At 36.3% G+C, this 24,852-nt stretch overlaps 2 protein-coding genes across 2 annotated transcripts; both read left to right on the top strand.

Moving 5' to 3' along the window:
* The first annotated feature begins 3,952 nt into the window (after positions 1-3,952).
* Positions 3,953-14,764, top strand: LOC114741207 (nuclear pore complex protein NUP155). Its single transcript, XM_028929459.1, has 13 exons — positions 3,953-4,339; positions 5,487-5,656; positions 6,823-6,949; positions 7,676-7,938; positions 8,539-10,186; positions 10,273-10,485; positions 10,625-10,872; positions 10,984-11,398; positions 11,628-11,818; positions 12,747-13,104; positions 13,212-13,430; positions 13,582-13,907; positions 14,377-14,764. The coding sequence occupies exons 1-13, from the start codon at positions 4,181-4,183 to the stop codon at positions 14,492-14,494; spliced, it is 4,455 nt and encodes a 1,484-aa protein (XP_028785292.1). The 5' UTR covers positions 3,953-4,180; the 3' UTR covers positions 14,495-14,764.
* A 1,573-nt stretch (positions 14,765-16,337) lies between these two features.
* Positions 16,338-24,598, top strand: LOC114741208 (protein VAC14 homolog). The gene is made up of 20 exons (XM_028929460.1): positions 16,338-16,748; positions 16,871-16,984; positions 17,091-17,156; positions 17,835-17,924; positions 18,011-18,130; positions 18,226-18,254; positions 18,406-18,548; positions 18,635-18,729; positions 18,974-19,060; positions 19,212-19,319; positions 19,449-19,540; positions 19,721-19,802; positions 20,496-20,561; positions 21,046-21,161; positions 21,275-21,395; positions 21,510-21,671; positions 21,825-21,953; positions 22,724-22,792; positions 23,527-23,820; positions 24,093-24,598. Exons 1-20 carry the CDS (start codon positions 16,659-16,661, stop codon positions 24,162-24,164), a joined length of 2,145 nt encoding a protein of 714 aa, XP_028785293.1. The 5' UTR covers positions 16,338-16,658; the 3' UTR covers positions 24,165-24,598.
* The last annotated feature ends 254 nt before the right edge of the window (positions 24,599-24,852 follow it).

The following is a 24,852-nucleotide window of genomic DNA, read 5'->3' as shown; positions in this document are numbered from 1 at the left end:
CTTGAACTTATGCTTTTCACATTTCAAGGATGACATGCATTTCTTTTAGTCAATGAAATCTTTGCTGATTTAATTTATGAGTAATTAATCATTATGTCTTATTACTGGCGGTTGAAGAACTCTGTCTCTGTCACAGTGGTTGAGCAATATCAGAACTATCTTGTTCTGCGTCCCAAGGAAGATGACGACCTGCGTTTTGTACCCAGTTTTGGGGCTTGCCTATTATATTGCAAAGATTTACTCTAGCAGTTTATCCATGGCAACAGAATAAATAATCGCTTAGTAGGTAATCTTGTTCAGGTTTCACTGCACGGGTTAGAATCTACGATTCGCCTTTAGAATATCAAAGCTCTAATATCTCTTGCTTATTGAGAAGTTCATAAAATATGAGTTGCCAGGAAAGTTAGCGCCCCCATTTCCCACAAACTTGTCTTTTTGAGATTTAATGGATAAAAGATGAGTTTTGGGCAGACTTGAACCCCAAAATGTTCAAAACCAAAATACTCAAAAGAGATGGTTTGAAGTGTTGGCGGGAAAGCTTCTCTGAAGAGTACAAGAAGAAGAGATAAAGAAAAAAGTGGTGCACGATGTCTTCAAGACGTTAGCAGCACTTTCCTTTAAACTTAATTCGCCCCCACCTATTCCTATCTCATATGGTGCAAATTGGGATGCCTAGCGAATTTCCTTCAAGATACAATGAAAACCCTTGAATATGGATTGCACTTCCAAATTCAAGCAAAGACAACAATAGCTTTCACAAAGTGATGATTTGACTCTATCTCTGCGTGCACTCAAAGACAAAAACAATGAGTTTGATCTTAGTGTTTGTGTTGTATTCAAATGAAGTGATAGTGAAGGGTTTATATAGACTATGGAATGATGCCTTAAAGAGATACCTTTTAGAATAAAAACTTATTAAATAAAAAGTCACAACCATATGTTAGTTCATGAACCAACATAATTTAAATAAATACAATGAATTTAGTATGTAGGTTCATTTAATATTTTAACTTCCTACATAACCCTTTATATAAATATATTAATTTATATGAAGACACAACCCTTCAAATAAATTTATTAATTTATATGAAGACATAACTCCTCGTATAAATTTATTAATCTAATAAATTTATATAAGGATATGACTTTTCAAAAAACACATTTCTTCATTTTAAAAATATTCTAACATGAAGTGTCGTGGGCAAGAAGAGATAAGTGAACTGCAGAGGGAAATAGGAGACGAGACATGCAGCCATTTGCGTGAAAATGACGTGGATTTAGTTTGTGATGCCACGAAGAGGAAGCATCCAGAGAACCAAGAAACGAACCTGGGCTTAAATAAAAAAATGCCAAACTTCAGTGTGATGATCCAATCACTACTTCAACAATTACTCTAGGTTCAGCTAAATTTTCTGATATTGCCAGTCCAATCAAATCCCATATGTTTTACTGCAAAGACAACCAAGAAAGGAATGGCATTCTGATTGCAGTCATCAAATGACCCCAATCCCCGTCACGAGGTGGCTAATCAAATTAGGTACGCCAGTTTCAAATGACATAGCCAAATGGTCAAATGCGTGTTTGCACGTGCCTCACTTAAACGGCGAATTGCAAATACCAAACGAATCTTTTAATTAGGATAATAAATTAGACATGAGCAGGTATCTTCCCAGTCTCTCAGTCTTCTTGTCTCTCTGACATAATTGACAATAAACTCAAGATTCATTTAACAAAGACTCCATGAAGAAGCTTATATGTTGCAGCTCCAATGTTGCGGAGTTGGATGGTATTCAGAAGTTTCTAGTCATGCCGGAATTTTTTTTTTTTGGGTGGGGGGGGGGGAGGCTTTATAATGTTTCGGTTGTTGTAGTGACTTGCTGAGACAATATGCTTAGTGACAATGTGGGAGGGTTGCCTGCTGAAAGTATGAGCTTGTTTCGCTCCAAGGCTCAAAACCTTCCTTCTCAAGCAAAAGTTTTAGTTAATACTACCTTTGGTTCTAATTATAAGATATTATTTATAGACTAAAAACGAGATTTTATAATAAGGATTGGAGAAAATACTAACCCCGGTCCTTAAGTTGAGACTTAATTAACTAATTTAAGTAGATTAATGATGCTAATTAAATTAATTAATATGATTTTTTTTCCTAAAGTACCTTGATCATTTTCTTTTATTCCTTCCTTTTTTTCTCATTTAATTATTGTTGAGAAAATATAAATAAGATTAATTTTAAAAAAAATTAATAAATATGTGAAATATGTTTTACATGTAGGATCAACAACAACTCTTACATTAAGACTAGAGGAGTAGTTTTTTTAAAATGTTTGGAGTAGTTTTTGGGAGAAATGACTTATGACTAAGAATTGGCTTTAAAGGAGAAGCAATTTTTTAAAAAAGAAATTAGCTTTTCTTCATATTTAAATATTGTGAAACTGATTTTTCAACATATCATTTAAATAAGAAGCATGCTCAAACATAACTTATATCACACTAATTAACTGTTTTTATAAGCATATGTATCATGTTATTGGAGATCGAGTCACCGTTGAGCATTAAATATGAATATCTTATGCTACTTTTCGTTTGTAAAAATTAATGGAAACTTTTTCTAACGTTAATCCAAACAAGCCAATCAAGTTCGGACACTATGAGCTGGAACATCAAGTACGAGCACACTCACAATCTGCCAATAAAATTCGCTTGCAAAAATAAATGAAACATCCTTACATGGTAAAAAGGGTGATTGAATTAAGCCCTGTGTTTAATTGCGATTGAGTTATTTTAAATGTGATGGACATATGGAGTTGTTAGTTCATTCTGGTTTTTTAGTCTCCTATTAAATTATGTTTTCATTTTCGACTAAACATTCAATAGACAAGCACTTTAATTCATCTATATACTATTAGTATCAGTGATAACTCCTATAAACTGGAAAACATTGAGTCCTCATTGATCTTGTTTAATTGCTTTAATTTCAATTCTCAACTTCGTCTACAACAGAGAACCGGACACATGTTTATATTTATATCATGGAGATAATAATTTTAAAAGTACTTTTATAAAAAAATATTTATTTATTTTTTAAACATCTTAATATTTGAAAAATTACAAAAAAAAGGCCATGGAAACTGTAAAATCCTAAGTCAAGAATTTTTATAAAAATTTGTTACCATCTGTAAATTATTTTTTGTCAAAATCGGTTGAAGTGTTGTCATGATTCTCGATATAAGATTTTATAATTTTTACGGTTTTTATTCTTAATCTCATCAAAATATATGTAAATTGTGAAAGCATAAAAAATTATATGAATTTCAAGTCTAAAAAGGAACCATGGTTAACAGAAGGGAAGTTATAAAAAACCTTCCATTGAAATATTTATTACTTAATGGTATATAAAATTTGTTTAAAGATTCAGTTTCTTGAGCTAATGTAACTTTTTTTTAACTGTGTGAAATTCATCATTAAATACGTGTAATAGTTTTTGTACAGGTCCTATTTTAGAGGCAAAATAATAATAAAATATTTGTACAAAATTAAAAATATATTGCAGGTATTTGAAGAAGAATTGTGCCTACTTAAAGACCAGAGTTTTTTTGATAACTAAAGACCAAAGTTTTTATTTCAAGTATCTTTGAGTCATAAATATTTCAATTCGAATTTTCAACAATTTTTTCTTAAAAAAACATATGAAGTGATGAGATACCAAAACTTTGATAAATTGTACTCACCATGTTAAGTCTTAGAATTGAATAATTAATTTTTTTAAAAAAATTAGATTTATTCCTAGAAATTAAAAAAAATTAAATAGATGAAAACAATTTTGAATTGAAAGACATCCGTTAAGGGTTTAGATTTTTAAAAACAAAGCAAACTACAATGGAGAGACAAAGTTGCAACTTGGATGTTTTAGTTAGCGAAAAAGGGAGGATCGTATTCCAGTCCCAAATAATCAAAATAGTTTCGCTTCCCCGCCACGGTCAGTAATTAAAACCTTCACAAAACCCTACTTTGTTTTTCATTCGTCCCTCTTGGACCACTACTTTCTTCTCTTCCCTGTAATTTGAAGTAGTGGCTCGATTTCTGTTTATCGGGGAACCAAAAGCAATTTCAGATAAGAGAGTTGGACTTCAAGTTCTTCGGCTGCTGCTCTCCTTAGTGCTGTGTGGATTTCATCGGGATGTCTTGGGAGGATGAGATTGTGATGCGTGATGTTACAAATGCGGGCCTTGTTGTGAGTGATCGCATTGGGCGAGAAGTTGCGTCGCAACTCGACCTCGAAGAATCGCTAGAAGCATCCAGATATGCCAGTCATCCATATTCAGCTCACCCGAAAGAGGTAACTTCTGCATTCCCGTCCGATACTAGAGAGACTCAAGTTTTAAATGTCAGCATTGAACTTTATACTCTGTTTATATCGATAACAAAGGACGGTTTATTGTATGCTATAAATTTCCCAGCAGCGGGACAAGCTTGAATCTTTTATTTTCTTATAAGAAGTAAGATTCCTTTGAAAAATTTTGAGTTATCACTACTGCGTTAAGCAAGAATATGCTTGCATGATCCGAACATTTACATGAATTATTGTTATTTTGTTAACTGTCGTACTGCTAGGTGAATATCAAAGTGATTTCATTTTTTTTTAAACAATTGAATGCCGAAAAGGAAAACAGAAACATGTATTAGATCATTGACAAGTTTCTTGATGCAAATGCATTGATTTAATTGTCTGCCATATTCATATAAATAACAAAAATGCATTAAGAATACCAATTTATAGAAGTAGATGACAATGCAACGCCTTTGTAGAAACATATGGGAAGGAAGAGTTCGATAGGTTTGTTTCAAATATGATTGAGAAGAGAAAGGTGAAAGGGAATGGAACAGAGAGGCAGTTGGAGATGTTCACAGGTTTGGATGACTATGAAACGGTGGAGAAAAATTAGAGTGGTGACTTGTGACACAATCATGAACTTGATGGCTTCCTATTACCCATTGAACGGTGTTGTGTATGGTTCTCACAGCCAGTCTATGGAATTTATTTTTAGTAACTCAGAATGTTTGCAATCTTAAGGTAATTCTTAACATGTTTCATCAATGATCAAAATTCTTAGCATGCTGCTCACTCAATAATCTTTATGTCAAGTGTTCTTTTCTGGAAAGACTTGAGGGAAAACTAGAACTTGTGTGACAATCTAGGTTCTGCAATGCTTCTCATGATTGATGAGTTATCCCTTTTCCTGGAGATAATATTATGTATATTTCTTGATGAAGGAATATGTTTAAGTTCATTATTCAAGTTCTGCCTATTCTATATGTTCTTAATTATGCGTTTCATAAAGCTTTGGATGCTCACTTATATACTTTTACTCTACCACTCTGTAAGTAATATGATGTTGCTGTTATTTAGATAATTGCATAACTTATTCTGTGTGAGTATCATACCTACTATATGATTACTGATGTGTTATTTGATTCTATTTCAGTGGCCCTCTTTAGTTGAGGTAGTGGATACTTGGGAGTTGCCTCCTGTGCTCATTGAGAGATACAATGCAGCTGGTGGGGAAGGAACTGCTTTATGTGGAATATTTCCTGAAATTCGTCGGGCATGGGCATCCGTGGACAATTCCTTGTTTCTTTGGCGTTTTGATAAGTGGTGAGGACCTCAATGATGGGTTGGCATTTCACTATACAAATTAATTTTAGTCTAAGATTACATAGATAAACCAATGCTGTCATACTTTTTATCTTTTAAGTGCTAAGTATAACAAGGGATCAGCAAACGAATATGCAATTGCTGTATTAGGAGAAGGTTTGCCACCAGTGCATTCTTCACTACACTTTATGGTATTCTACTTAACTGTTTGTTGAGACTCATAATATGGATAAATTGTTCACCCAGAAGTCTATTCTGAGGAAGAATATGTGTTGCTTTGTTGGCTTTATATATCCAAGTATGTAATATATAATTACTCATCCTTCATGTCCCGTGTTGTTATTTCAAGATGTTTGCTATTGTGATATTATTGTATCTTTAGCTTTTATTGAGGTTTTGGACTTAACGGATGGAAATCTCTGTCTGTTTATTTTGACACTCCCAGCATTTTTTATATTTGGAATGGGCTTTTTGGTGTGTTTGATGATCTGAGGCATGTCCGCATGTCCTTAAAGTTTGATGCGTTTTCTATTCTTAGTTTCTGGGCTTTGCTTAGAGTATTGACAAAGCCACATTTTTTAAAGGGATAATGACATTTGGGTCCCTTTTAAGATAATTATTGACACTTTGATATCTTGGAACACATGATCCTTTGGAGATTGGCAACTATGATATGCCATATTAACAACCTTTTTTTGTTTTTTTTTGGAAATTGGGGGCCAAGGTTTTAAGAGTTCCTTTATAAGGGATCAAAATACCGTTCTCCCTTTTTAAAATATAAGTTATTATGTTGTTCTGGTGAGGGAAATTTAGTTTCTGGCCCCTCTCCTATTGGTGCAAAGAATGTCACCTTGACCAATGGGATTTCGGTCTTGGCTGAAGTGAAGTGAGTGAAAGTGGCCAAAGGCTTGTCAGATTGTTTGCTATGTCTGCACTCAATAAGAAATTTCAGCTATTACATGTCGTTGTGGCGAACCTATTGACAGTTGTTCAAGTCCAACAACTGTGAAGGACAAATTATATGTTCATAAAGTGACCAAGAGATGTGAAATTATCCATGTTTTGTTTTTTATAGTCTTCTAAAATAAAATATTTTGAAGTTTTCCAACCAGTTTCATCTTTGTATGTGCTTTATTTCTTATAATCTAATACTTCTCCTTCCTTAGGGATGGCCAATGTCCTGAATATGGTGGGGAGGAACAAGCTATTTGTGCTGTTGGTCTTGCAAAATCAAAGCCAGGCGTCTTTGTTGAAGCTATCCAATATCTTTTAATTTTAGCAACACCTGTGGAGGTATTGATTGCTTTTAACCTTAGTTCTCATGCAATGACTTTCTATGTGCTAAACAATGAGGCTTCTGGATCTGTCATTTTGTCAATTCTTAATTGCTTATCTAGTACCTGAGCAGCATCTTATCTATGTGTGTTTTGTTCAGACAATCATACTAACAACTTGAAGACTATGTTTCTTCATTGATTTAAAAATTTGCTGGATTCTTTGTAAGAGAAAGGGTGGTGAACTTTTTGCGCTTTTTGGTTTTGTTGTTTACTGTTTTCATTTTCGTTGAAAACATGGTTTAAAATGCAATTGGTTGAGTTTAGAATTAATTATTCTGGAAAACAATTTCTAAAATTTTTTTATAAAAGAAAGCAGAACTAGAGTAATAACCTAGTGGTAACAGGGTCCTTGGATTCCATTCTACATCAATGAGAGAAATCCGTTGAAGGAAATCCTAAAAAAAGAATAACTTCTGCGATTCTGCCTTTGTAGATGGTAAATGGAAATATATTTCTTAGAAGCCTTTGCAGCTATTGTGGTCATTCTGCCTGCTTTTTATTTGAATAGTAGAATATGCTCTTTCCATTATTAGTGTTGATCTATGCTTTCATAACATAATTACTTTTTACAAAATATATTTTAAATATGATGGTTGTTTTTGGGTCCTATGAATCATGTTCTTCCCAGACCTCATTTGGATGGCATCCTAGTTTCCTACTTGATTTTTTTTTTTTTGGTCAGTTGATTTTAGTAGGAGTTTGCTGCTCTGGAGGAACTGATGGTTCAGATCCATTTTCTGAAGTTTCATTACAGTCTTTGCCTGATTATACAGTACCATCTGATGGTGTCACAATGACTTGCGTGGCATGTACTGATAAGGGTCGAATTTTCCTTGCTGGTCGTGATGGCCATATATATGAGCTCCTTTATTCCACTGGGTCAGGCTGGCAAAAACGTTGTAGAAAAGTCTGCCTCACTGCTGGTTTGGGAAGCGTCATTTCAAGGTTCTTTGTGCTTTGTAATATTTTATTATGTCACTAACTTTTGCACTTGGTTGCGATCTAAAGCTTCTTTAGTTTTGAAACCATATGGTAGGGTATGAAACATGCAAAGTGGACCTTTATTTAGGAACAGCCTATTAGAATGGAAAAAGCAAGGATCTCACTTTTCTGCTCTAATAGTCGAGGAGTATCTTCAAAATGCTAATAATAACTACCAACCCATAGCCTTGAAAAGAAATTAGAATGGCTAATTGTAAGACTAGGAAAATAAAATAACAGGAATAAAATAGAGCACGAGCGACGAGACATCCTAAAATCCTGCTAAGTCGTTAAATAGAGTAGTTTGTGGCTTAGCCCCATGCATCCTCCTCTTTTCCATGATCTCCACTTATTTTGCTACCCTCTTCCCCCGTTTCTGAAATCTGTTCAGTATCATGACTCGCCTCATGAGTTCCTCCTTCCTGTCTACGGTGTGCCCTAAACCTAGGGTAGGTAAGTAGTGGCCTCTTATAACCATATATAGTTTGTAATGAAATACATTTTTGCAACTTCAAGTTTGTTTGCACAATTCCTCAGTAAGTCAGTCTTATCTGTTGTTTCCAGATGGGTTATACCAAATGTATTTAATTTTGGAGCTGTTGACCCCATTATTGAAATGGTTTTTGATAATGAGAGGCAAATATTGTATGCACGAACTGAAGAAATGAAGCTTCAGGTTTATGTCCTTGGACCTAATGGTGATGGTTCACTAAAGAAAGTGGCTGAAGAAAGGAATCTTGTCAGCCAGAGGGATGCACATTATGGAGGGAGACAATCAACAGGACCAAGAAGCTCAAGTCGATCACCGAAGCCATCTATTGTTTGCATCTCACCTTTGTCCACACTTGAATCAAAGTGGCTACATCTTCTTGTTGTTCTATCAGATGGTAGGAGGATGTACCTATCTACTTCTCCTTCTAGTGGAAGCTTGAGTGGGTTCAACACTAACCATCATAGGCCAAGCTGTTTAAAGGTTGTCACAACAAGGCCTGCTCCTCCTTGGGGTGTTAGTGGCCTCACCTTTGGAGCCACATCTCTTGCAAGTAGACCTCAGAATGAGGATCTCTCCCTGAAAGTTGAGTCAGCCTATTATTCTGCTGGGACTCTTGTCCTTTCTGATGCATCACCTCCGAGCATGTCTTCGCTCCTTGTTTTGAACAGAGATTCAAGCACACAATCATCTATGTCAGGAAATTTAGGGACAAGTACAAGGAGTTCTCGTGCGTTGCGGGAATATGTATCTTCTTTACCAGTTGAGGGTCGAATGCTTTTTGTGGCAGATGTCTTACCCTTGCCAGAAACTGCGTCTGCAGTTCAGTCCCTATATTCAGAAGTAGAGTTTGGTGGATATGAGAACTCAGTTGAATTATGTGAAAGGGCTTCTGGCAAACTCTGGGCAAGGGGTGACCTCTCAACCCAGCATATATTGCCAAGGAGGAGAATTGTCATCTTTAGCACTGTGGGCATGATGGAAATAGTTTTTAATAGGCCAGTGGACATTCTAAGATTGTTGTTTGAGTCCAACTCTCCAAGATCAATTTTAGAAGACTTCTTTAATCGTTTTGGTGCTGGCGAGGCAGCTGCTATGTGTCTAATGCTAGCTGCAAGAATAGTACCTTCAGAAAATCTTATTAACAATGCTGTTGCTGAAAAGGCAGCTGATGCTTTTGAGGACCCAAGACTTGTTGGAATGCCGCAACTTGAAGGTAGCAGTGGATTGTCAAACACAAGAACTGCAGCTGGTGGATTCAGCATGGGGCAGGTTGTACATGAGGCTGAGCCAGTGTTTTCAGGCGCACATGAAGGGCTCTGCTTGTGTTCAACTAGATTACTTTTTCCTGTATGGGAACTTCCTGTATTGGTTGTAAAGGGCACCTTAGGTCCTTCAGGAACTTTGGCAGAAAATGGGGTGGTTGTTTGCAGACTCTCTGTTGGGGCTATGCAAGCCCTTGAGCTCAGAATCCGATCTTTAGAGAAATTCTTGCGATCTAGAAGGAACCAGAGGAGGGGACTTTATGGTTGCGTTGCAGGACTAGGAGATCTAAGTGGTTCCATTCTATATGGTAATGGTTCTGCATTAGGTGCTGATGATCGGAATATGGTAAGAAACTTATTTGGCGCGTATTCAAGAAATATGGAATCTAGTGGGGCTGGAACATCCAATAAAAGGCTAAGATTGCCATATAGTCCTGCAGAATTGGCTGCCATGGAGGTAAACTGATGCCTAACGGCTTTTCCCTTTGTTTGATATGTTGAATAATTTATTTTAGTCTCTCACTTTTGTTTGGTGTGTTACAGGTGAGGGCAATGGAATGCATTAGGCAGTTACTTCTTAGATCTGGTGAAGCACTGTTTTTGCTCCAACTTCTTTCTCAGCATCATGTAACCCGGTTGGTTCAGGGATTTGATAGCAACCTACAACAGGCACTAGTTCAATTAACATTTCATCAACTTGTTTGTTCTGAAGATGGTGATCGACTTGCTACGAGACTTATATCTGCTCTAATGGAGGTAAAGCCAGTTTAGGGAAGCCCTTGAGGAAATTTTGTGCACAGAACTTTTAAGTTTAAACGTCCACTAAGGTTCTCTATTATAAAATTTTGTGTCATCAGTAATTCTGATTTTAATCTGACATCATGCATTGCTCCAGTATTATACTGGGCCTGATGGCAGGGGAACCGTAGATGACATTAGTGGGAGATTAAGAGAGGGTTGTCCAAGCTATTATAAGGAGTCTGATTACAGCTTCTTTTTAGCTGTGGAAGCTTTGGAGAGAGCTGCTGTGACTATAGATGTTGGAGAAAAGGAGAATCTAGCAAGGGAAGCATTCAATCTCTTAAGTAAAGTTCCAGAGTCTGCTGACTTACGGACTGTTTCCAAACGATTTGAGGATTTGAGGTGTTTTTTCTTTCCTGTTCATCCCACCCTCTCTGTTTACAGAAAATATCATTAAATATCATTCCCTCTGATTTGAGAGCCTTCTGAGTCAAATTTACCTGGCGATTGCAGGTTTTATGAAGCTGTGGTGCGCTTGCCTCTTCAAAAGGCACAGGCTCTGGACCCCGCAGGTGATGCTTATAATGATGAAATTGATGCAACTGTCAGAGAACAAGCACTTGCAAAGCGCGAACAGTGTTATGAAATAATTATAAATGCTTTGCGGTCTCTAAAGGGTGGTGTGCCGCAGAAGGAATTTGGTTCCCCCATCAGATCTGCTGCTTCACAATTCACTCTTGATCCAGCCTCTCGGAAAAAATATATATGCCAGATAGTTCAACTTGGTGTCCAGTCACCTGATCGAATTTTCCATGAATATTTATACCGAGCTATGATTGATTTGGGTCTTGAGAATGAGTTGTTAGAGTATGGAGGTCCTGATTTGCTGCCTTTTCTGCAAAGTTCTGGTCGTGAAGCTGCACAAGAGGTTGCATACTCTTTCAATTTATTCTTGATTTGCTTTCTCCTAACTTAGTTAAGGTCATTGAAGGGTGCATATATGGGGCAATAAAATCTTTGTTGTCTATTTTGTTGCATGCAGGAGCTAGGGAGTGTTCTCATAAGTTGAATTTCTTTAAATATTTCTTGAAAGTTTTTGTTATTCTATTAATCTTCATGGTCTTTTCTTTTTTCTTTTTAATTTTTGGGTTTGATAGGTTCGTGCTGTGTCCACCACAACTTCTCCCCTGAGGCAATCAGGAGCACCTATGTCATCTAATCAAATCAAGTACTATGAATTGTTGGCACGATATTATGTCTTGAAGCGGCAGCATATACTGGCAGCTCATGCATTGCTAAGACTAGCTGAGAGACGTTTTGCTGATGGTGTTCCTTCTTTGGAACAGAGGTTAATCGGCTTTCTAGTTTAAATGCCCTTGTTGTTTTTACATTTCCTAGATTTCCCAGAGTTCCTAGAATCATGGCTACTCAGATATCAAAATGGTAGAACCCTTGAGATTGATAATACTACTACAAAGGAAATGATGATTTAAGACAAACCCATATCTATCGGGAAGGCAAAAATTACAAACACAAACAGTATCACTAACAGGATGACAAGGAACAAAAGATACCAAGCACACACCAGTTACCACTCACTCGACAGAAAATACAGAATAAAAAAAACACACGCACATGCAGATTTGCCGGACATTGGAGAGGTTGGCACTCTTCACCCGAAGGCCAAAGTCACACTTCAAGATACTCCCGTCTCGTTCTTGCCAACTCTCTTTTTATACATCCATTCCCAATTTTCTGACAACTTGCCTAACTTCTTCCCCCCATCATGACTACCTAGTTTGACTCTCTCTCTCTCTCTCTTTTTTGTGTTTGTCTCATCTGGTCCTATTTTCTTCTAGACCAGTAGTTCCCCCTTTTTAACACTCTTTTATGTCTTCTTCTGTGTGTTTTGATGGCAAAAGGTGATGCGATCTTATCATCTACGCACTGGAGCTACTAAAATTCAAGGTTATGAAGGATTATACATGAAAGATCCTTTTTTTGGCTCTATCTTTAGCCCGCTGTCTCTTGGTTTCTGACTCCTCGCTCACTAAGTTCATAATATTACATATTTTAGATGATATACTCGGTGTACCCATTCTTTTTGCATAATATTATCTCCTAAAATTGTCATAATAATTGTGGAAACTTCGGTAATGTTATAGTTGTTTGGATCCTTTTTTTTTTTTTGTAAAAAAAAAAAACCAAAATAGTTGTTTTGATCTGATTGCTTGGTTATCATTTGATATATTTTTCTTTTCCGGGGTCAAAATCAGGTGCCAATACCTGAGTAATGCAGTTTTACAGGCAAAGAGTGCTAGTAATAGCGATGGTTTGATTAGCTCTGCACGGGGTTCCATTGACAGTGGATTCCTAGATTTGCTTGAGGGGAAGCTTGCTGTTCTTCGGTTTCAAATAAAAATCAAAGAGGAATTGGAGGCTGTTGCATCCAGATCAGAGGTTATACCTGCGATGTCTGATTCTGTCCCAAATGGTTTAGTTCCTGAAACGGGTAACACTGCTGATGCTAATATTGCAAATGCGGCACGAGAAAAAGCCAAAGAGCTATCATCGGATGTAAAGAGTATTACACAATTATATAATGAATATGCTGTTCCTTTTGAGCTCTGGGAGGTAATTTATATTCTCTTCTTGGCTATAAGGTCTATGTTGTCAGTTTCATTGTTTATATTAGTCCAGAATTTTATTCTTTTATTGGTCATTTTTACTTTTCTTATTAGATATGCCTGGAGATGCTGTATTTTGCCAATTACTCTAGCGATGCTGACAGCAACATTTTAAGAGAAACTTGGGCTAGGCTTATTGATCAAGCTCTTTCAAGAGGTGGCATTGCTGAAGCTTGCTCTGCACTCAAAAGGGTTGGTCCACGCATTTATCCAGGTGATGGAGCTGTTATACCACTCGAGACGATCTGTCTTCACCTAGAGAAAGCAGCACTGGTATATCTTTTTCAAGCGTTTTAACAACTTCAATAATTGTTACCGTAAATCTAATTCTGCAATTATTATTTTTCCTTCTGTTTTCTGCCGGCCGCATTTCATATCTGAGAATTCTCTGATTCTGATTTAATAAATAAATGTTTTTCTGTAGGAGAGGTGGAGTTCAGGTGCTGAATCTGTGGGAGATGAAGATGTTGCAAGAGCCCTTCTTTCTGCTTGTAAAGGTGCTCCTGAACCAGTTTTAAACACATATGATCAATTGTTATCGAATGGGGCTATATTGCCTTCACCAAACCTAAGACTAAGGATGCTGAGATCAATACTAGTGGTACTTCGTGAGTGGGCAATGTCTGTAGTTGCACAGAGGATTGGTACCAGTACCACTGGGGCATCCTTAATACTAAGTGGAGGGTTCTCATTGGAGAGAACTGTTGTTAACCAAGGAGTTCGGGATAAGATTGCTAGCGCGGCAAACAGGTTGAGTTTTTACATCCATCTGTTTCTCTTAATTGTCCATACTTGGAGTATTTTCTTCTGGATATAATTTTCATTCTAGCAACCTCTTATCGGCTTGTCATTGGCTATCCCGTGGTTCCAATACATATGCAATAATATATTCGAACTAACGATCCAATACAATAATATATTGGAACTACCGATTTTTCAAACCTTCCGTTTCATATTTATTTGCCCAATTTTGACGTTTGATTTAATTCAATTCTTGATGTTGATTTTCCCTGATGATTGGTTCAAAACACCTCTTCCCGTGTCACCATTCTTTCACAAGTATATCGGTAAATTTCATAGTATATGCCTGAAGAACTCTACACAAGTATCTTCCTATCTCACATGCTTGTTGGCTCCTCCAATCTCAAGATGATAGTTACTTAAAATTTTGGTATAGCCGATGCAGCCCTGAATTGATTGATTTGGTGTACACGCGCAGGTATATGACTGAAGTGCGAAGATTGGCCCTTCCACAGAGTCAGACGGAAGCTGTTTACAGAGGCTTTAAAGAACTTGAAGAATCACTCATTAGTCCTTATTCTTTTGATCGCTTTTGATCTCTGTTCCTTATCAATCAAGTCCTGATGTTGTATCAATTGCTTTTGTCAAATAATAGATTTCTTATTTTTCATATTAGGTGTAGTCACGTGATCTTCAAGTTATAAGAGAAAAAGTAACATGTTGGAGGCTTTCAGAATAGAAATTCTAAAGTGCCTGCTCTGTATTCGATCCATTTTTGTAGGCTGTTCAGCAAAGCTTATTTGAATGTATAATCCTTAACATTACGGAAATTGTTGATACATGTATGTGTTGCTTATGACCTCCAATCTGTGTTTTTTCTTTTCTTTTGTTTTTTTTTGCCCCCGGCCCTTTCAGTAATCAACAACATGTTTTAGATTCAACGTTCAAAAATATTTCTTGGCACTGAGGACGTTTAAAAATTAATCCGAACGAATTTTAAGAATCGAGCTCATTATTTCACTGGTTAGGACTTTTTCTTGGGCCTGTTCATTGCTCAATAACTCGCCAAGCAAGGCAAGATTGTGAAACTAATAACGGGAAATTGCAGTAGCAGCCTCCCTCTTTTCCAGATCTGGAACATGCTTAATTATACATGGGATGTGCAGGTGACTCATGTTTTCAGGGAACAAAATCAGTTGGCTGATGCACTAGCTAAGCAAGGGCTTTCTTCTAATTCAGTTTTAGATTCTTGTCCTCTTCATTTAGGAGCTATCCGATGATTGTATGGGACTTCATCCCCCCTAAGTATTTTAATTTAATCTCGGGCTCAGCCCTCGTTTCTACCCAAAAAATAATAATAATAACGGGAAATTGCATTTAGTGGGTTGATAAGTTCTGGGATATTATCTCTGGCAATAAAAAGGATATTATCAATCAAGGAGTAAATGGAAAAAATGATTTTATAAATACGAATACCATATTATTATATTTAGAAATAACTAATACTACTGTTGACAAGAAAGTCGCACATTTTTAATTACTGCTCCGATCTTAAATATAAGATTCACTTTATAGTGTAAATTAGAACCAGGGAGAGTATTTATCATATTACAAAATGGTTTTATATTTAGGACGGGGGAGTATTTATTTTCCAGATTTTATGATACACGATAAACTTGTTTTATTAAATTCCAAAAGTGTAACAATACTAATGTAAGTCAATAATGTCACAAAAAAAACGTAAATAAATAAATAAATAAATAAATAATCTATGAAATCTATGAAATACTACCTCCGGTCCTAATTATAAGATCCAGTTGACTAATTTGAGAGATTAAAGAAAAAAGTTAAGTTGGTTATTTGTAATAAATAGGTGTTGTTTTTTCTAAAATATCCTTACTAATCAACTACTCCTCCGGTCCTAATTATAAGACCCAATTGACTTATTTGAGGAGATTAAGGAAGTAAGTTAAGTTGGTTATTTATAATAAATAAGTGTTGTTATTCCTATAATATCCTTGCTAATTAAGTATATTGGCTAAAACTATCATTATTAGAAGGATTATTTTGGAAAAAAATGCATAAATATAAGAGAGAAAATGGATTGGGTCTTATAATTAGGACCAAATAAAAAGTCAAATTGGGTCTTATAATAAGGATCGGAGGAGTATATTGGCTAGAACTACAATTATTAGAAGGACTACTTTGAAAAAAAATATATATAAATGAGAGATAAAATAGATTAAAACCTTATATTTAAAATCAAAATAAAAATCAAGCAGAACTTTATATTAAGTAGCGAAGTAGGATTGAAATGTCAGAAAGTCAGGGCAACTGCGTAATCTCGTGGGCAGTTTTTCAACCACCGCCTTCGAGCAAATGAAAGAGCAGTCACTGATTAAAAACTGATCACTCTTTAATGCTCCCTGCAAAAAACAAATTGCAGCACAATACAGATAACACACTGGACAAGCAAAGTGTCCTCAGAAACTAGGTTTCAATTTCAATAATTTGTCATCCCAAATTTTGGATTTTGGCAGATCCGAGATTCGGTTATCTATTATCAATTATCCTATCTAATTCCCATTCTACGTCAATCAAAATCTCCGAAGTTGAAAATTTTAATTTTATTTTGATCCCTCAGTAGGAGAAAAACCCTATGAAATGTTTCGTCTGGAGCAGGAAAAGACCCGAAAACGAACTTGATTTTTTCGTCTTCTGTTTTCTCAATCGAGGAGTTTCTATCCGGAGGCCGTTGACATGGCCGATGCTCTCTTGGTAATTCCTGCTGCTGTGCTCCGCAATCTTGCTGACAAGCTCTATGAGAAGCGCAAGAATGCTGCTCTTGAGGTTCCACTCAATCCTGGCACATCTCGAGTTTTTTTTTCCTTTTACATGTTGGTGAATTTTGGAGTTCAGGTTTATGGGTTGGCTCTAGATTAATATATAGGTTTATATTGTTTTTTGGACAGGTTGAGGGGGTTGTGAAGCAGCTCGCTGTTGCTGGGGATCATGATAAAATCACGGCAGTAATCAATTTGTTGGTTACGGATTATACTTTCTCGCCACAAGCAAATCAACGAAAGGTTGGGAAAATTACTTCTTTTTTGGCTTTTCCAAGTGACATGATTGATTTCGTCGTTGATTTTTAGTTTGCCTTAGTATTTATTTTGATTTAATTTCTTATTGTAGGGAGGATTGATAGGACTAGCTGCCGCGACAGTTGGGTTGACTAATGAAGCCCCTCAACATCTTGAGGTGAGGGGTTGTTCAAAAGTTTTTGTGTACCGTTTTGGATTTATATCCAAGGTTGCTTATCGGGGCTTAGGCCTTGCGGTGAATTTATCTCGTTTGTGCACCAACAGAGAGAAGGGTTTTTTCTGTTTTTTTTTTTTTTTTCTTTTTGGGGGGGGGGGGATGTGAAACTGTTAAGATTCCTGTGACATTGTATGGTTTAGCGTAAATGTATATCAAATTTCTGCAGTACAAGAATTGGGTAATAGATTTTTCAAAAAACATCCCACCTTCGTTTTTTATTCTCTCCACTAGTAGGAGTAATCTAATTTAGTGTGGTGATGGTTAGGCGTTGAAGGGTTTGAATTATTTTTAGATGTTCATGACAAATCTATATATGATGTTTCTTTGTTCATATATTGACCCCCCGTTACTGTCAAATGTCATTGGTTTCTCAAAATATCTCATGCTGCTCTTAAATTTTTGTATCTCACAAGGGGGTGATTGGAAATCTTACTTCTGCAAATGGCGAATTTGAGTCACTCTTATTCAGTTAATGGCGCGTTCTCCTTCCCACTATATTCTACATGAAGCATGCATGAATATTATTATTTACTGCTGCATATCTAGGTTTGACATGCTTTAGTATATAAATTCTTTTTATTCTATCCTTATCTACATATAATTCTTTCACTCTGGCAGCAAATTGTGCCTCCTGTGTTAAAGTCCTTCTGTGATCAAGATAGCAGAGTTCGTTATTATGCTTGTGAAGCACTGTACAACATTGCTAAGGTTAGGATTTGATTATGGTGACCCACGTATTGCAGTTTTGTTCTGGTCATCTGCTAGATCTAATGCTTGTCTTTTCCTGATTTCAGGTTGTGAGAGGGGAGTTTATTGTATTCTTTAACCAGATCTTTGATGCCCTATGCAAGCTTTCTGCAGACTCAGATGCCAATGTACAAAGTGCTGCTCATCTTCTGGATCGGCTTGTTAAAGTTTGTATTCTGAACTCCAACACATGTTTGATGATTTCACATATGGGTACATGGCATGCATTTTCTGAACATTAAACTTTCCTATGTTGAAACAGGATATTGTGACTGAAAGCGATCAGTTTAGGTGACTGTACTCCCACTTCTGACTGTACTCCCACTTCTATATTATATGTTGTATCTAGCAATCTACGTTTGGCAAAAAAATTTCAGATACATAGGTTCTGGTGCAAATTGCGCTGCTTCACACCCCTCCTTTTCTCTTTCCTTATCTTCAGTATTGAAGAATTCATACCATTGTTGAGGGAGCGCATGAATGTCCTGAATCCATATGTTCGTCAGTTTTTGGTTGGATGGATTACTGTGTTGGACAGTGTCCCCGATATTGATATGCTGGGCTTTCTTCCTGATTTTCTTGATGGTAGACTCTTTATCATTTGAAGGTTGAGAATTTTATAATTTCCTGAAATTTTATTCTACTCTTCTAAGCCTATATAAACTTGTCAGGTTTGTTTAATATGTTGAGTGATTCTAGTCATGAAATTCGTCAGCAAGCTGATTCAGCTCTATCTGAATTTCTTCAAGAGATTAAGAACTCCCCAGTAAGCATCAGCTAATGTAATTTTTTTTCCTTTATGTTTGAGTAGTAGGGATTCTGCCAGTATTCAGAATCAATTATGCTTTTATGTTTGTCATTGGTTTTCCTTGATACTTGTTTGAGGAAGATGTATTGCAGCCATTATTAGGTTTACTGTGCTTCTAAGTCCTCTCCTCCTTCGATATTGACACTTGTGAAATATTTTGTTCATTTGCCATTTTCTGACTCGAGCAGTGCTACTCTTGAAGTCTGTAGATTATGGTCGCATGGCTGAAATACTGGTTCAGAGGGCAGGATCTCCAGATGAATTTACTAGACTAACAGCTATCACATGGGTAAGTGGTATTACGAGTATACAACTCTTTAGACTTGTCTTTACTGTTTTCTTGATAGTTGTTGCTGGTAGTCCTGTCAGAATGTGTCCTGTGTCAGTGTTATTCATCGTTATTTTATTTCAACCCCATATGTGCTTTCTTATTGCAACAGATAAATGAGTTTGTCAAACTTGGTGGAGATCAGCTTGTTCCGTATTATGCGGACATTCTTGGAGCCATTTTGCCTTGCATATCTGATAAAGAAGAGAAAATTCGAGTGGTAGCTTTACTATACCCTGTTGTTGCCCTGGGTTTCTTTCCTTTTTATTCTTGTTATTTTCCCTTGGGTTAACCAACTAACCAGCTATAGAAAATGGCAAACTTGAAATAACATCTTGCTATGTATTAGGTTGCTCGTGAAACCAATGAAGAACTACGGGCAATCAGGGCTGATCCATCAGAAGCATTTGACGTAGGAGCAATCCTGTCTGTTGCTAGGAGGTGTAGTTTTTCTAACCTGGGAAAGGGCTAGGTTTGAATTTGAAATACTTGCTAATGTAAAATTATGAATTTCAATCTTGCCCTGAGCACATAAGAAGCTGCTGGAAAGTGTTAGCTAGGGTCCTTTGTGTTTGAGTAAAAACAAGTTGCACTGAGTTTTGTGATGGTTTGACTGAACAGACAACTGTCAAGTGATTATGAAGCTACTCGAATTGAAGCTCTGCACTGGATATCAACTCTTTTAAGCAGATATCGTGCTGAGGTGACTGGATTATTGGAGTTCATCTTTCATTTTCACACATTAAGAAGCACTATAAATATGTAGACATGACGTACTGTTGATATGCCCCTTTGGAGTTTCAAGTTATAAAGCTCATTTACATGCCTACTAATTGTTTGTATGGACTTCGGAGGCAATCTGCTGCCTGTGGCCTAATGGGTTCTTGATTAGGTTGAGAGGCTTTGTGTTTTTGATAGCCGCAGGTTGGCTGTAAACAGTGGACTATGTGATTCAGTTGCTTTTATACTTAATTTTTCCAAGAATAAATAACGGGAGGCTATGTGATTTCCTTTCATTTATACTTGCAATTAAGGATCTAGAATGATTATTATTTATCCTGTTTAAAGTGATAATGATGCTACCTGTTTTTAATTTCTGGTCCAATTAAGAAAATATGAGGTTACCTTGTCATTCCTTTGTAAATTATGTTGAGGGACATACTGATGGAGGTAAAAGGATTTTATGATGACATGGCTGTCAGAATGGATACAAGTTTTCTCTAACTGTCAATTTATTGGATATCGCTTTTTTTCTTTCTCCTCTAAACTTTGTGCAAAATTAATTTCATTGATCTCAACCTCTCCTCTAGGTATTGATACGAATCACTCTACAAATGTTTGTGCAAAATTAATTTCATTGATCTAAACTTGTTGACTTTTAATGTCCAAACAACAGGTTTTGACATTTCTGGATGACATATTTTATACCTTGCTGCAAGCACTTTCGGATCAATCCAATGAGGTAGTTTCATTATCATGATAGCTTGCTCTCCCTCCCTGTTTTTGGGGGGGGGGGGGAGGATAGACAGCATTGTTTTCTGTGTTTCATGAAATTATATATTCCTAAGATCTCTGAGCTTATAATGCTGGTGAAATTGTGTTTTTTACTATATATCTATTTCAAAGATAATTTACTGGTTATATAATTTCAACTTAACGCATTCAAGTTATATATATATATATAAGAATATTTAGCTGAAAATGCGTTTGAAAATGTATTTCTTATTGTCCAAATTATCATCACCAGCCTTGGATGCTTGTGCAAGAATGTGAAGTGGCCTAGCAATTCTACAGCATGATATAGATGTGCCTTCTTGGCCTTAGTCGGCTTAACCATAATTTGTTTTGAATTCCCGTTATTCTTGTATGCTGTGATGTTAACCTATGGAGACTTCAGTAATAGTTTTTATTTGTTGTTTATTTATAACAGTTTTGTTTATGAATAGGTTGTGCTTCTGGTTCTTGATGTTCATGCATGCATTGCAGAGGATCCTCAGCACTTTCGAAAGCTTGTTGTTTTCCTAGTGGACAGTTTCCGGGAAAATAATTCTCTTTTGGAAAGGTATTTTTCCTTTTTTCTTTATTTCATGTATTCACGTGGTTATATAATATTGCTGAAATATTTTATTTTGAATATCTATTATTTTTTAAATTTTGAAAAATTGTATATCTTAGGCGTGGTGCTTTGATAATCCGTCGGCTTTGTGTGCTTTTGAATGCTGAAAGAGTGTACCGTGAATTATCCATAATACTAGAGGGGGAATCTGATTTGGATTTTGCATCAATTATGGTTCAGGTTAGTATTAACTTGTCTGAGAGCTTAATTAAATTTATAGCATTTGTGATAAACTCTAGTAATCTTTTTTCAAGGTTTTATTTCCCTCTTCGTTTGTCCCCCATGATTTTTCAGGCTTTAAATTTGATCTTACTCACTTCATTGGAGTTATCTGAGCTTCGAGATCTTTTAAAGCAATCTCTAATAAATCCTGCTGGGAAGGATCTATATGTTTCTTTGTACGCCTCATGGTGCCATTCTCCAATGGCAATTATTAGTCTCTGTTTATTAGCTCAGGTTGGCATCTACAACTCGGTTATGATCAAAAGTTTCCACTTCAACGCTCTCTATTGCACGTTTACACAAATATACTGTGCATACTATTTGGATATATGATTGTTTGCCTATGGCTTATGTGTATTGTAATACAATTCTGTATCTTCTGAACAGACATATCAACATGCGACTGCTGTGATTCAATCTCTTGTAGAGGAGGACATTAATGTTAAATTTTTGGTTCAGCTGGATAAGTTGATTCGCTTGCTGGAAACTCCAATCTTTGCGTATCTTAGATTGCAGGTGCTAGATCAAACCATGTTTCATCTTAACTTGTCTTAGGTCCTATGTCTGGTAGGATATGATTAAAATGGAGGTGCTTGTTTGTTTCTGTATGATTTTGATGCCAAGCCTAAGAAATAGTAATTTCCCACTATTTTCTGCCCCCTCTATATAAACTACTTTTGGCCCCCTGTAATTTATTCCATCTATTAGTGATCTTTCCATATGGTAACTTTATTTGCCCTTGTTCTTTTTCAATATGGCGATTGGAATATGTTGGCCAGTTTCAGGCGAACACACTCCTGTATCATTACTTGTTTTTAATTGCTGTATTCTTTTTACTTTTTGAAATAAAAAATGGATATTTGACCTCATTAGTAGGATGATTGGTTGCCACTTCATGCAGTCTAATTACGGCATTCTTATTTGGGTTTTTTCTTTGTTCCTCTTGTTGATGAGATGAAAAATTAACTCATTTTTTCTTTCTAATGAAGCCATTCCTGCCGCATCTTTGGCTGGATTTTTTCTTATTCCTGTTTGAAAAGATAAGAAATTCAGAACAATGTGGCAAATTGTATTTTAGAATATTTATAGTCACTCTCAGTTAGTTCATCTTTTATATTTGTTGCTCCTTCCTTTGTCAAGTATACCTCTTGATCCTCATATTAGGCATACTTCTATAATTGACTATAGTTTGAATAACTTACAGTTGTACTGAGATTAATCAGGTAATTATCAGTGGCAACAAAAAAAAAAAGGTAATCATTAATCCTCGTTTTTCAATTTTGCAGCTTCTTGAACCTGGAAAACATGTATGGTTATTTAAATCATTGTACGGTCTTCTGATGTTGCTTCCTCAGGTGTGTTCAAGTAACTTCAACCATTTCTTTCTTTCTTTCTTTGTTTTATTTTGTGGGGTATTAACTTTAACCATTTCTTTTGAACACTCAACTTTTAGGGGCATTAACTAACTTGTAAGGCTGCATCCGTATTCCCTCCTTACTAGGAGGGGATTTCTTAGACTTCTGACGTTGCTCAAATTTGTTTTCATGCTTGGTTTTGGGAACATTTATCAATGAGGCATAATATGCCTTGTCCATTCGGGAATATATTCTGATAAACCATTCAATCCGGTTGTTTCACTGACATGCCTGCCCTTACTACATTTTGGTGAAAATGTTTGCTATCTTGCTGCCAAAAAATAGATATTTAAGTTGTCCATCAGAATTTGACCTTTGTGTTGCTGAACATCGTGGGTAGGTTATTATCTACAATTGTTTTGAATGTTGATACTTGAATCTACTTTGTATTTGTACTGTCATGTCTCTGTTAAATTTTGCATGTCATTCACATTTTTGGGCTGGGCTGTTTACTTTTAGCCATTCAGAAGTCTACGATGCTGATGACATTAACGTGGTTGTTGAACGTTTAATCTTTTAATATATCGGTTTGCTTTCTTATGCAATACTTTTTGTGAGTGCATGCATATTAATTTACCGTGAAGAAGTGTTTTATGTATAAATTAATGTTAGCCTTGTACTGTTTGCTTTTATGTTATTGAGGTTTTTACTATACGTTTAACACCATATTGCAGCAAAGTGCCGCCTTCAAGATACTGAAAACTCGTTTAAAAGCCGTGCCCTCGTATTCTTTTAATGGTGAACAATTTGAAAAAACATCATCCGGGAATCCTTTCCAAATTCTTCATCAACTGTCTGGATCTCAATCTATTGAGGATGGTGATATGACCATCGATGGTGGGCAGTCACATAACGGAATCAATTTTGCCGCAAGGCTTCAACAATTTAAGAAAATGCAGTACCAGCATCGCATACATGCTAGAGCACAAGCCCAGTTGCGCAATAATTCCACATCATTGCCAAAGGAGGTTGTCCTCTTCACTCTCTCTTCCACTGTTTTCTCTACATTTCTATTAAATTTTTGGGGGTGAGAATATGAACACGTTGAAGATTTGGGGTGAAGTGAACCTGGAACACTACTGGTGTTGAACTTGTTTCCGTATATTCATATGCTTCAACGCACAAGTGTGTGTGTGTCTACGGACACACGTATAAGGATTTCCTGTCTCCATGTATTATCTTACCCTTCCTTTTCGGTTCTTGTCTGTTCCCTGATCCCCGTTACTGGTGGTTAATGCAGGGTTCCCAATCACAAAGACAGGAAGAGGAACCGAGGCGATCTCAATCACCTGACCTTAATCTCCTCATTTAAGATCATCAAAGAAAGGCTCCGGGCAGCAGCAACTATAATACTATTTAATTAATTAATGTTGTTTCTGCCCACTTAGAGTCTTACCGTGCACTGATCCCACAGGGTATGTGAACTTTGAGTGGGATTGGGTGTAAGTTTAACATGTAAAATTGTAAATTCATAGAAGTTGGCTCTTTCTGCCAATAGAGGTTGAGATGGTGGTGAAATTGGAAGCTTGGGCTGTACCGGGGATATTCTTTTGAAACGAGAGATTCCCACGTGGTTGTGTTGTTTTTTATGTAAACCATGTGGGCTAGTGGCAATGGTTCTTATTTCCAAAAGTTGCATTTTGTTTACATGTTCACTGTCTACCACCATCTTATTATATACTAAAAATAATTGGCACTGCGATTAGAAAACAAAGGCCAAATTAGTATCTTGGTATCTTACTTGTACGTTTGCCGTTGTTTCTCTCAGGAAAAAAGGGGGGGGGGGGTGTGTGGAATTCCTTTTGTTATACATTTTACCCCTGCCAACTAACGCAGCATGTGAGTCTCAACTGGAACTGTCACCTTCCAGTCGCCTTTTCTGTCTCACATTTTCTATCACTTGGTCTTAAAATTTTTTTGGAGCATGAGATCCAAAGTTTGTGGATGGAAAAGGCGTGCTTGAGATTTGTTTCATTTGGACCATACAATTATTGGATTTA

Source organism: Neltuma alba, unplaced genomic scaffold, assembly GCF_004799145.2.
Source record: "Neltuma alba isolate B1F8T4 unplaced genomic scaffold, ASM479914v2 tig00003318_pilon, whole genome shotgun sequence".
Lineage (NCBI taxonomy): Eukaryota > Viridiplantae > Streptophyta > Magnoliopsida > Fabales > Fabaceae > Neltuma > Neltuma alba.
The sequence above is the reverse complement of the archived record's forward strand: the minus strand, read 5'-3'. Positions and strand labels throughout refer to the sequence as shown.

Excerpts from the sequence above, each read along its gene's own strand:
- LOC114741207 (XM_028929459.1), top strand. The coding sequence starts at position 4,181 with ATGTCTTGGGAGGATGAGATTGTGATGCGTGATGTTACAAATGCGGGC. Across the intron at positions 4,340-5,486 it reads ATTCAGCTCACCCGAAAGAG|TGGCCCTCTTTAGTTGAGGT; the intron begins GTAACTTCTGCA and ends ATTCTATTTCAG. Across the intron at positions 6,950-7,675 it reads TTTTAGCAACACCTGTGGAG|TTGATTTTAGTAGGAGTTTG; the intron begins GTATTGATTGCT and ends TTTTTTGGTCAG.
- LOC114741208 (XM_028929460.1), top strand. The coding sequence starts at position 16,659 with ATGGCCGATGCTCTCTTGGTAATTCCTGCTGCTGTGCTCCGCAATCTT. Across the intron at positions 20,562-21,045 it reads TTTCGGATCAATCCAATGAG|GTTGTGCTTCTGGTTCTTGA; the intron begins GTAGTTTCATTA and ends GTTTATGAATAG. Across the intron at positions 21,396-21,509 it reads TTGCATCAATTATGGTTCAG|GCTTTAAATTTGATCTTACT; the intron begins GTTAGTATTAAC and ends ATGATTTTTCAG.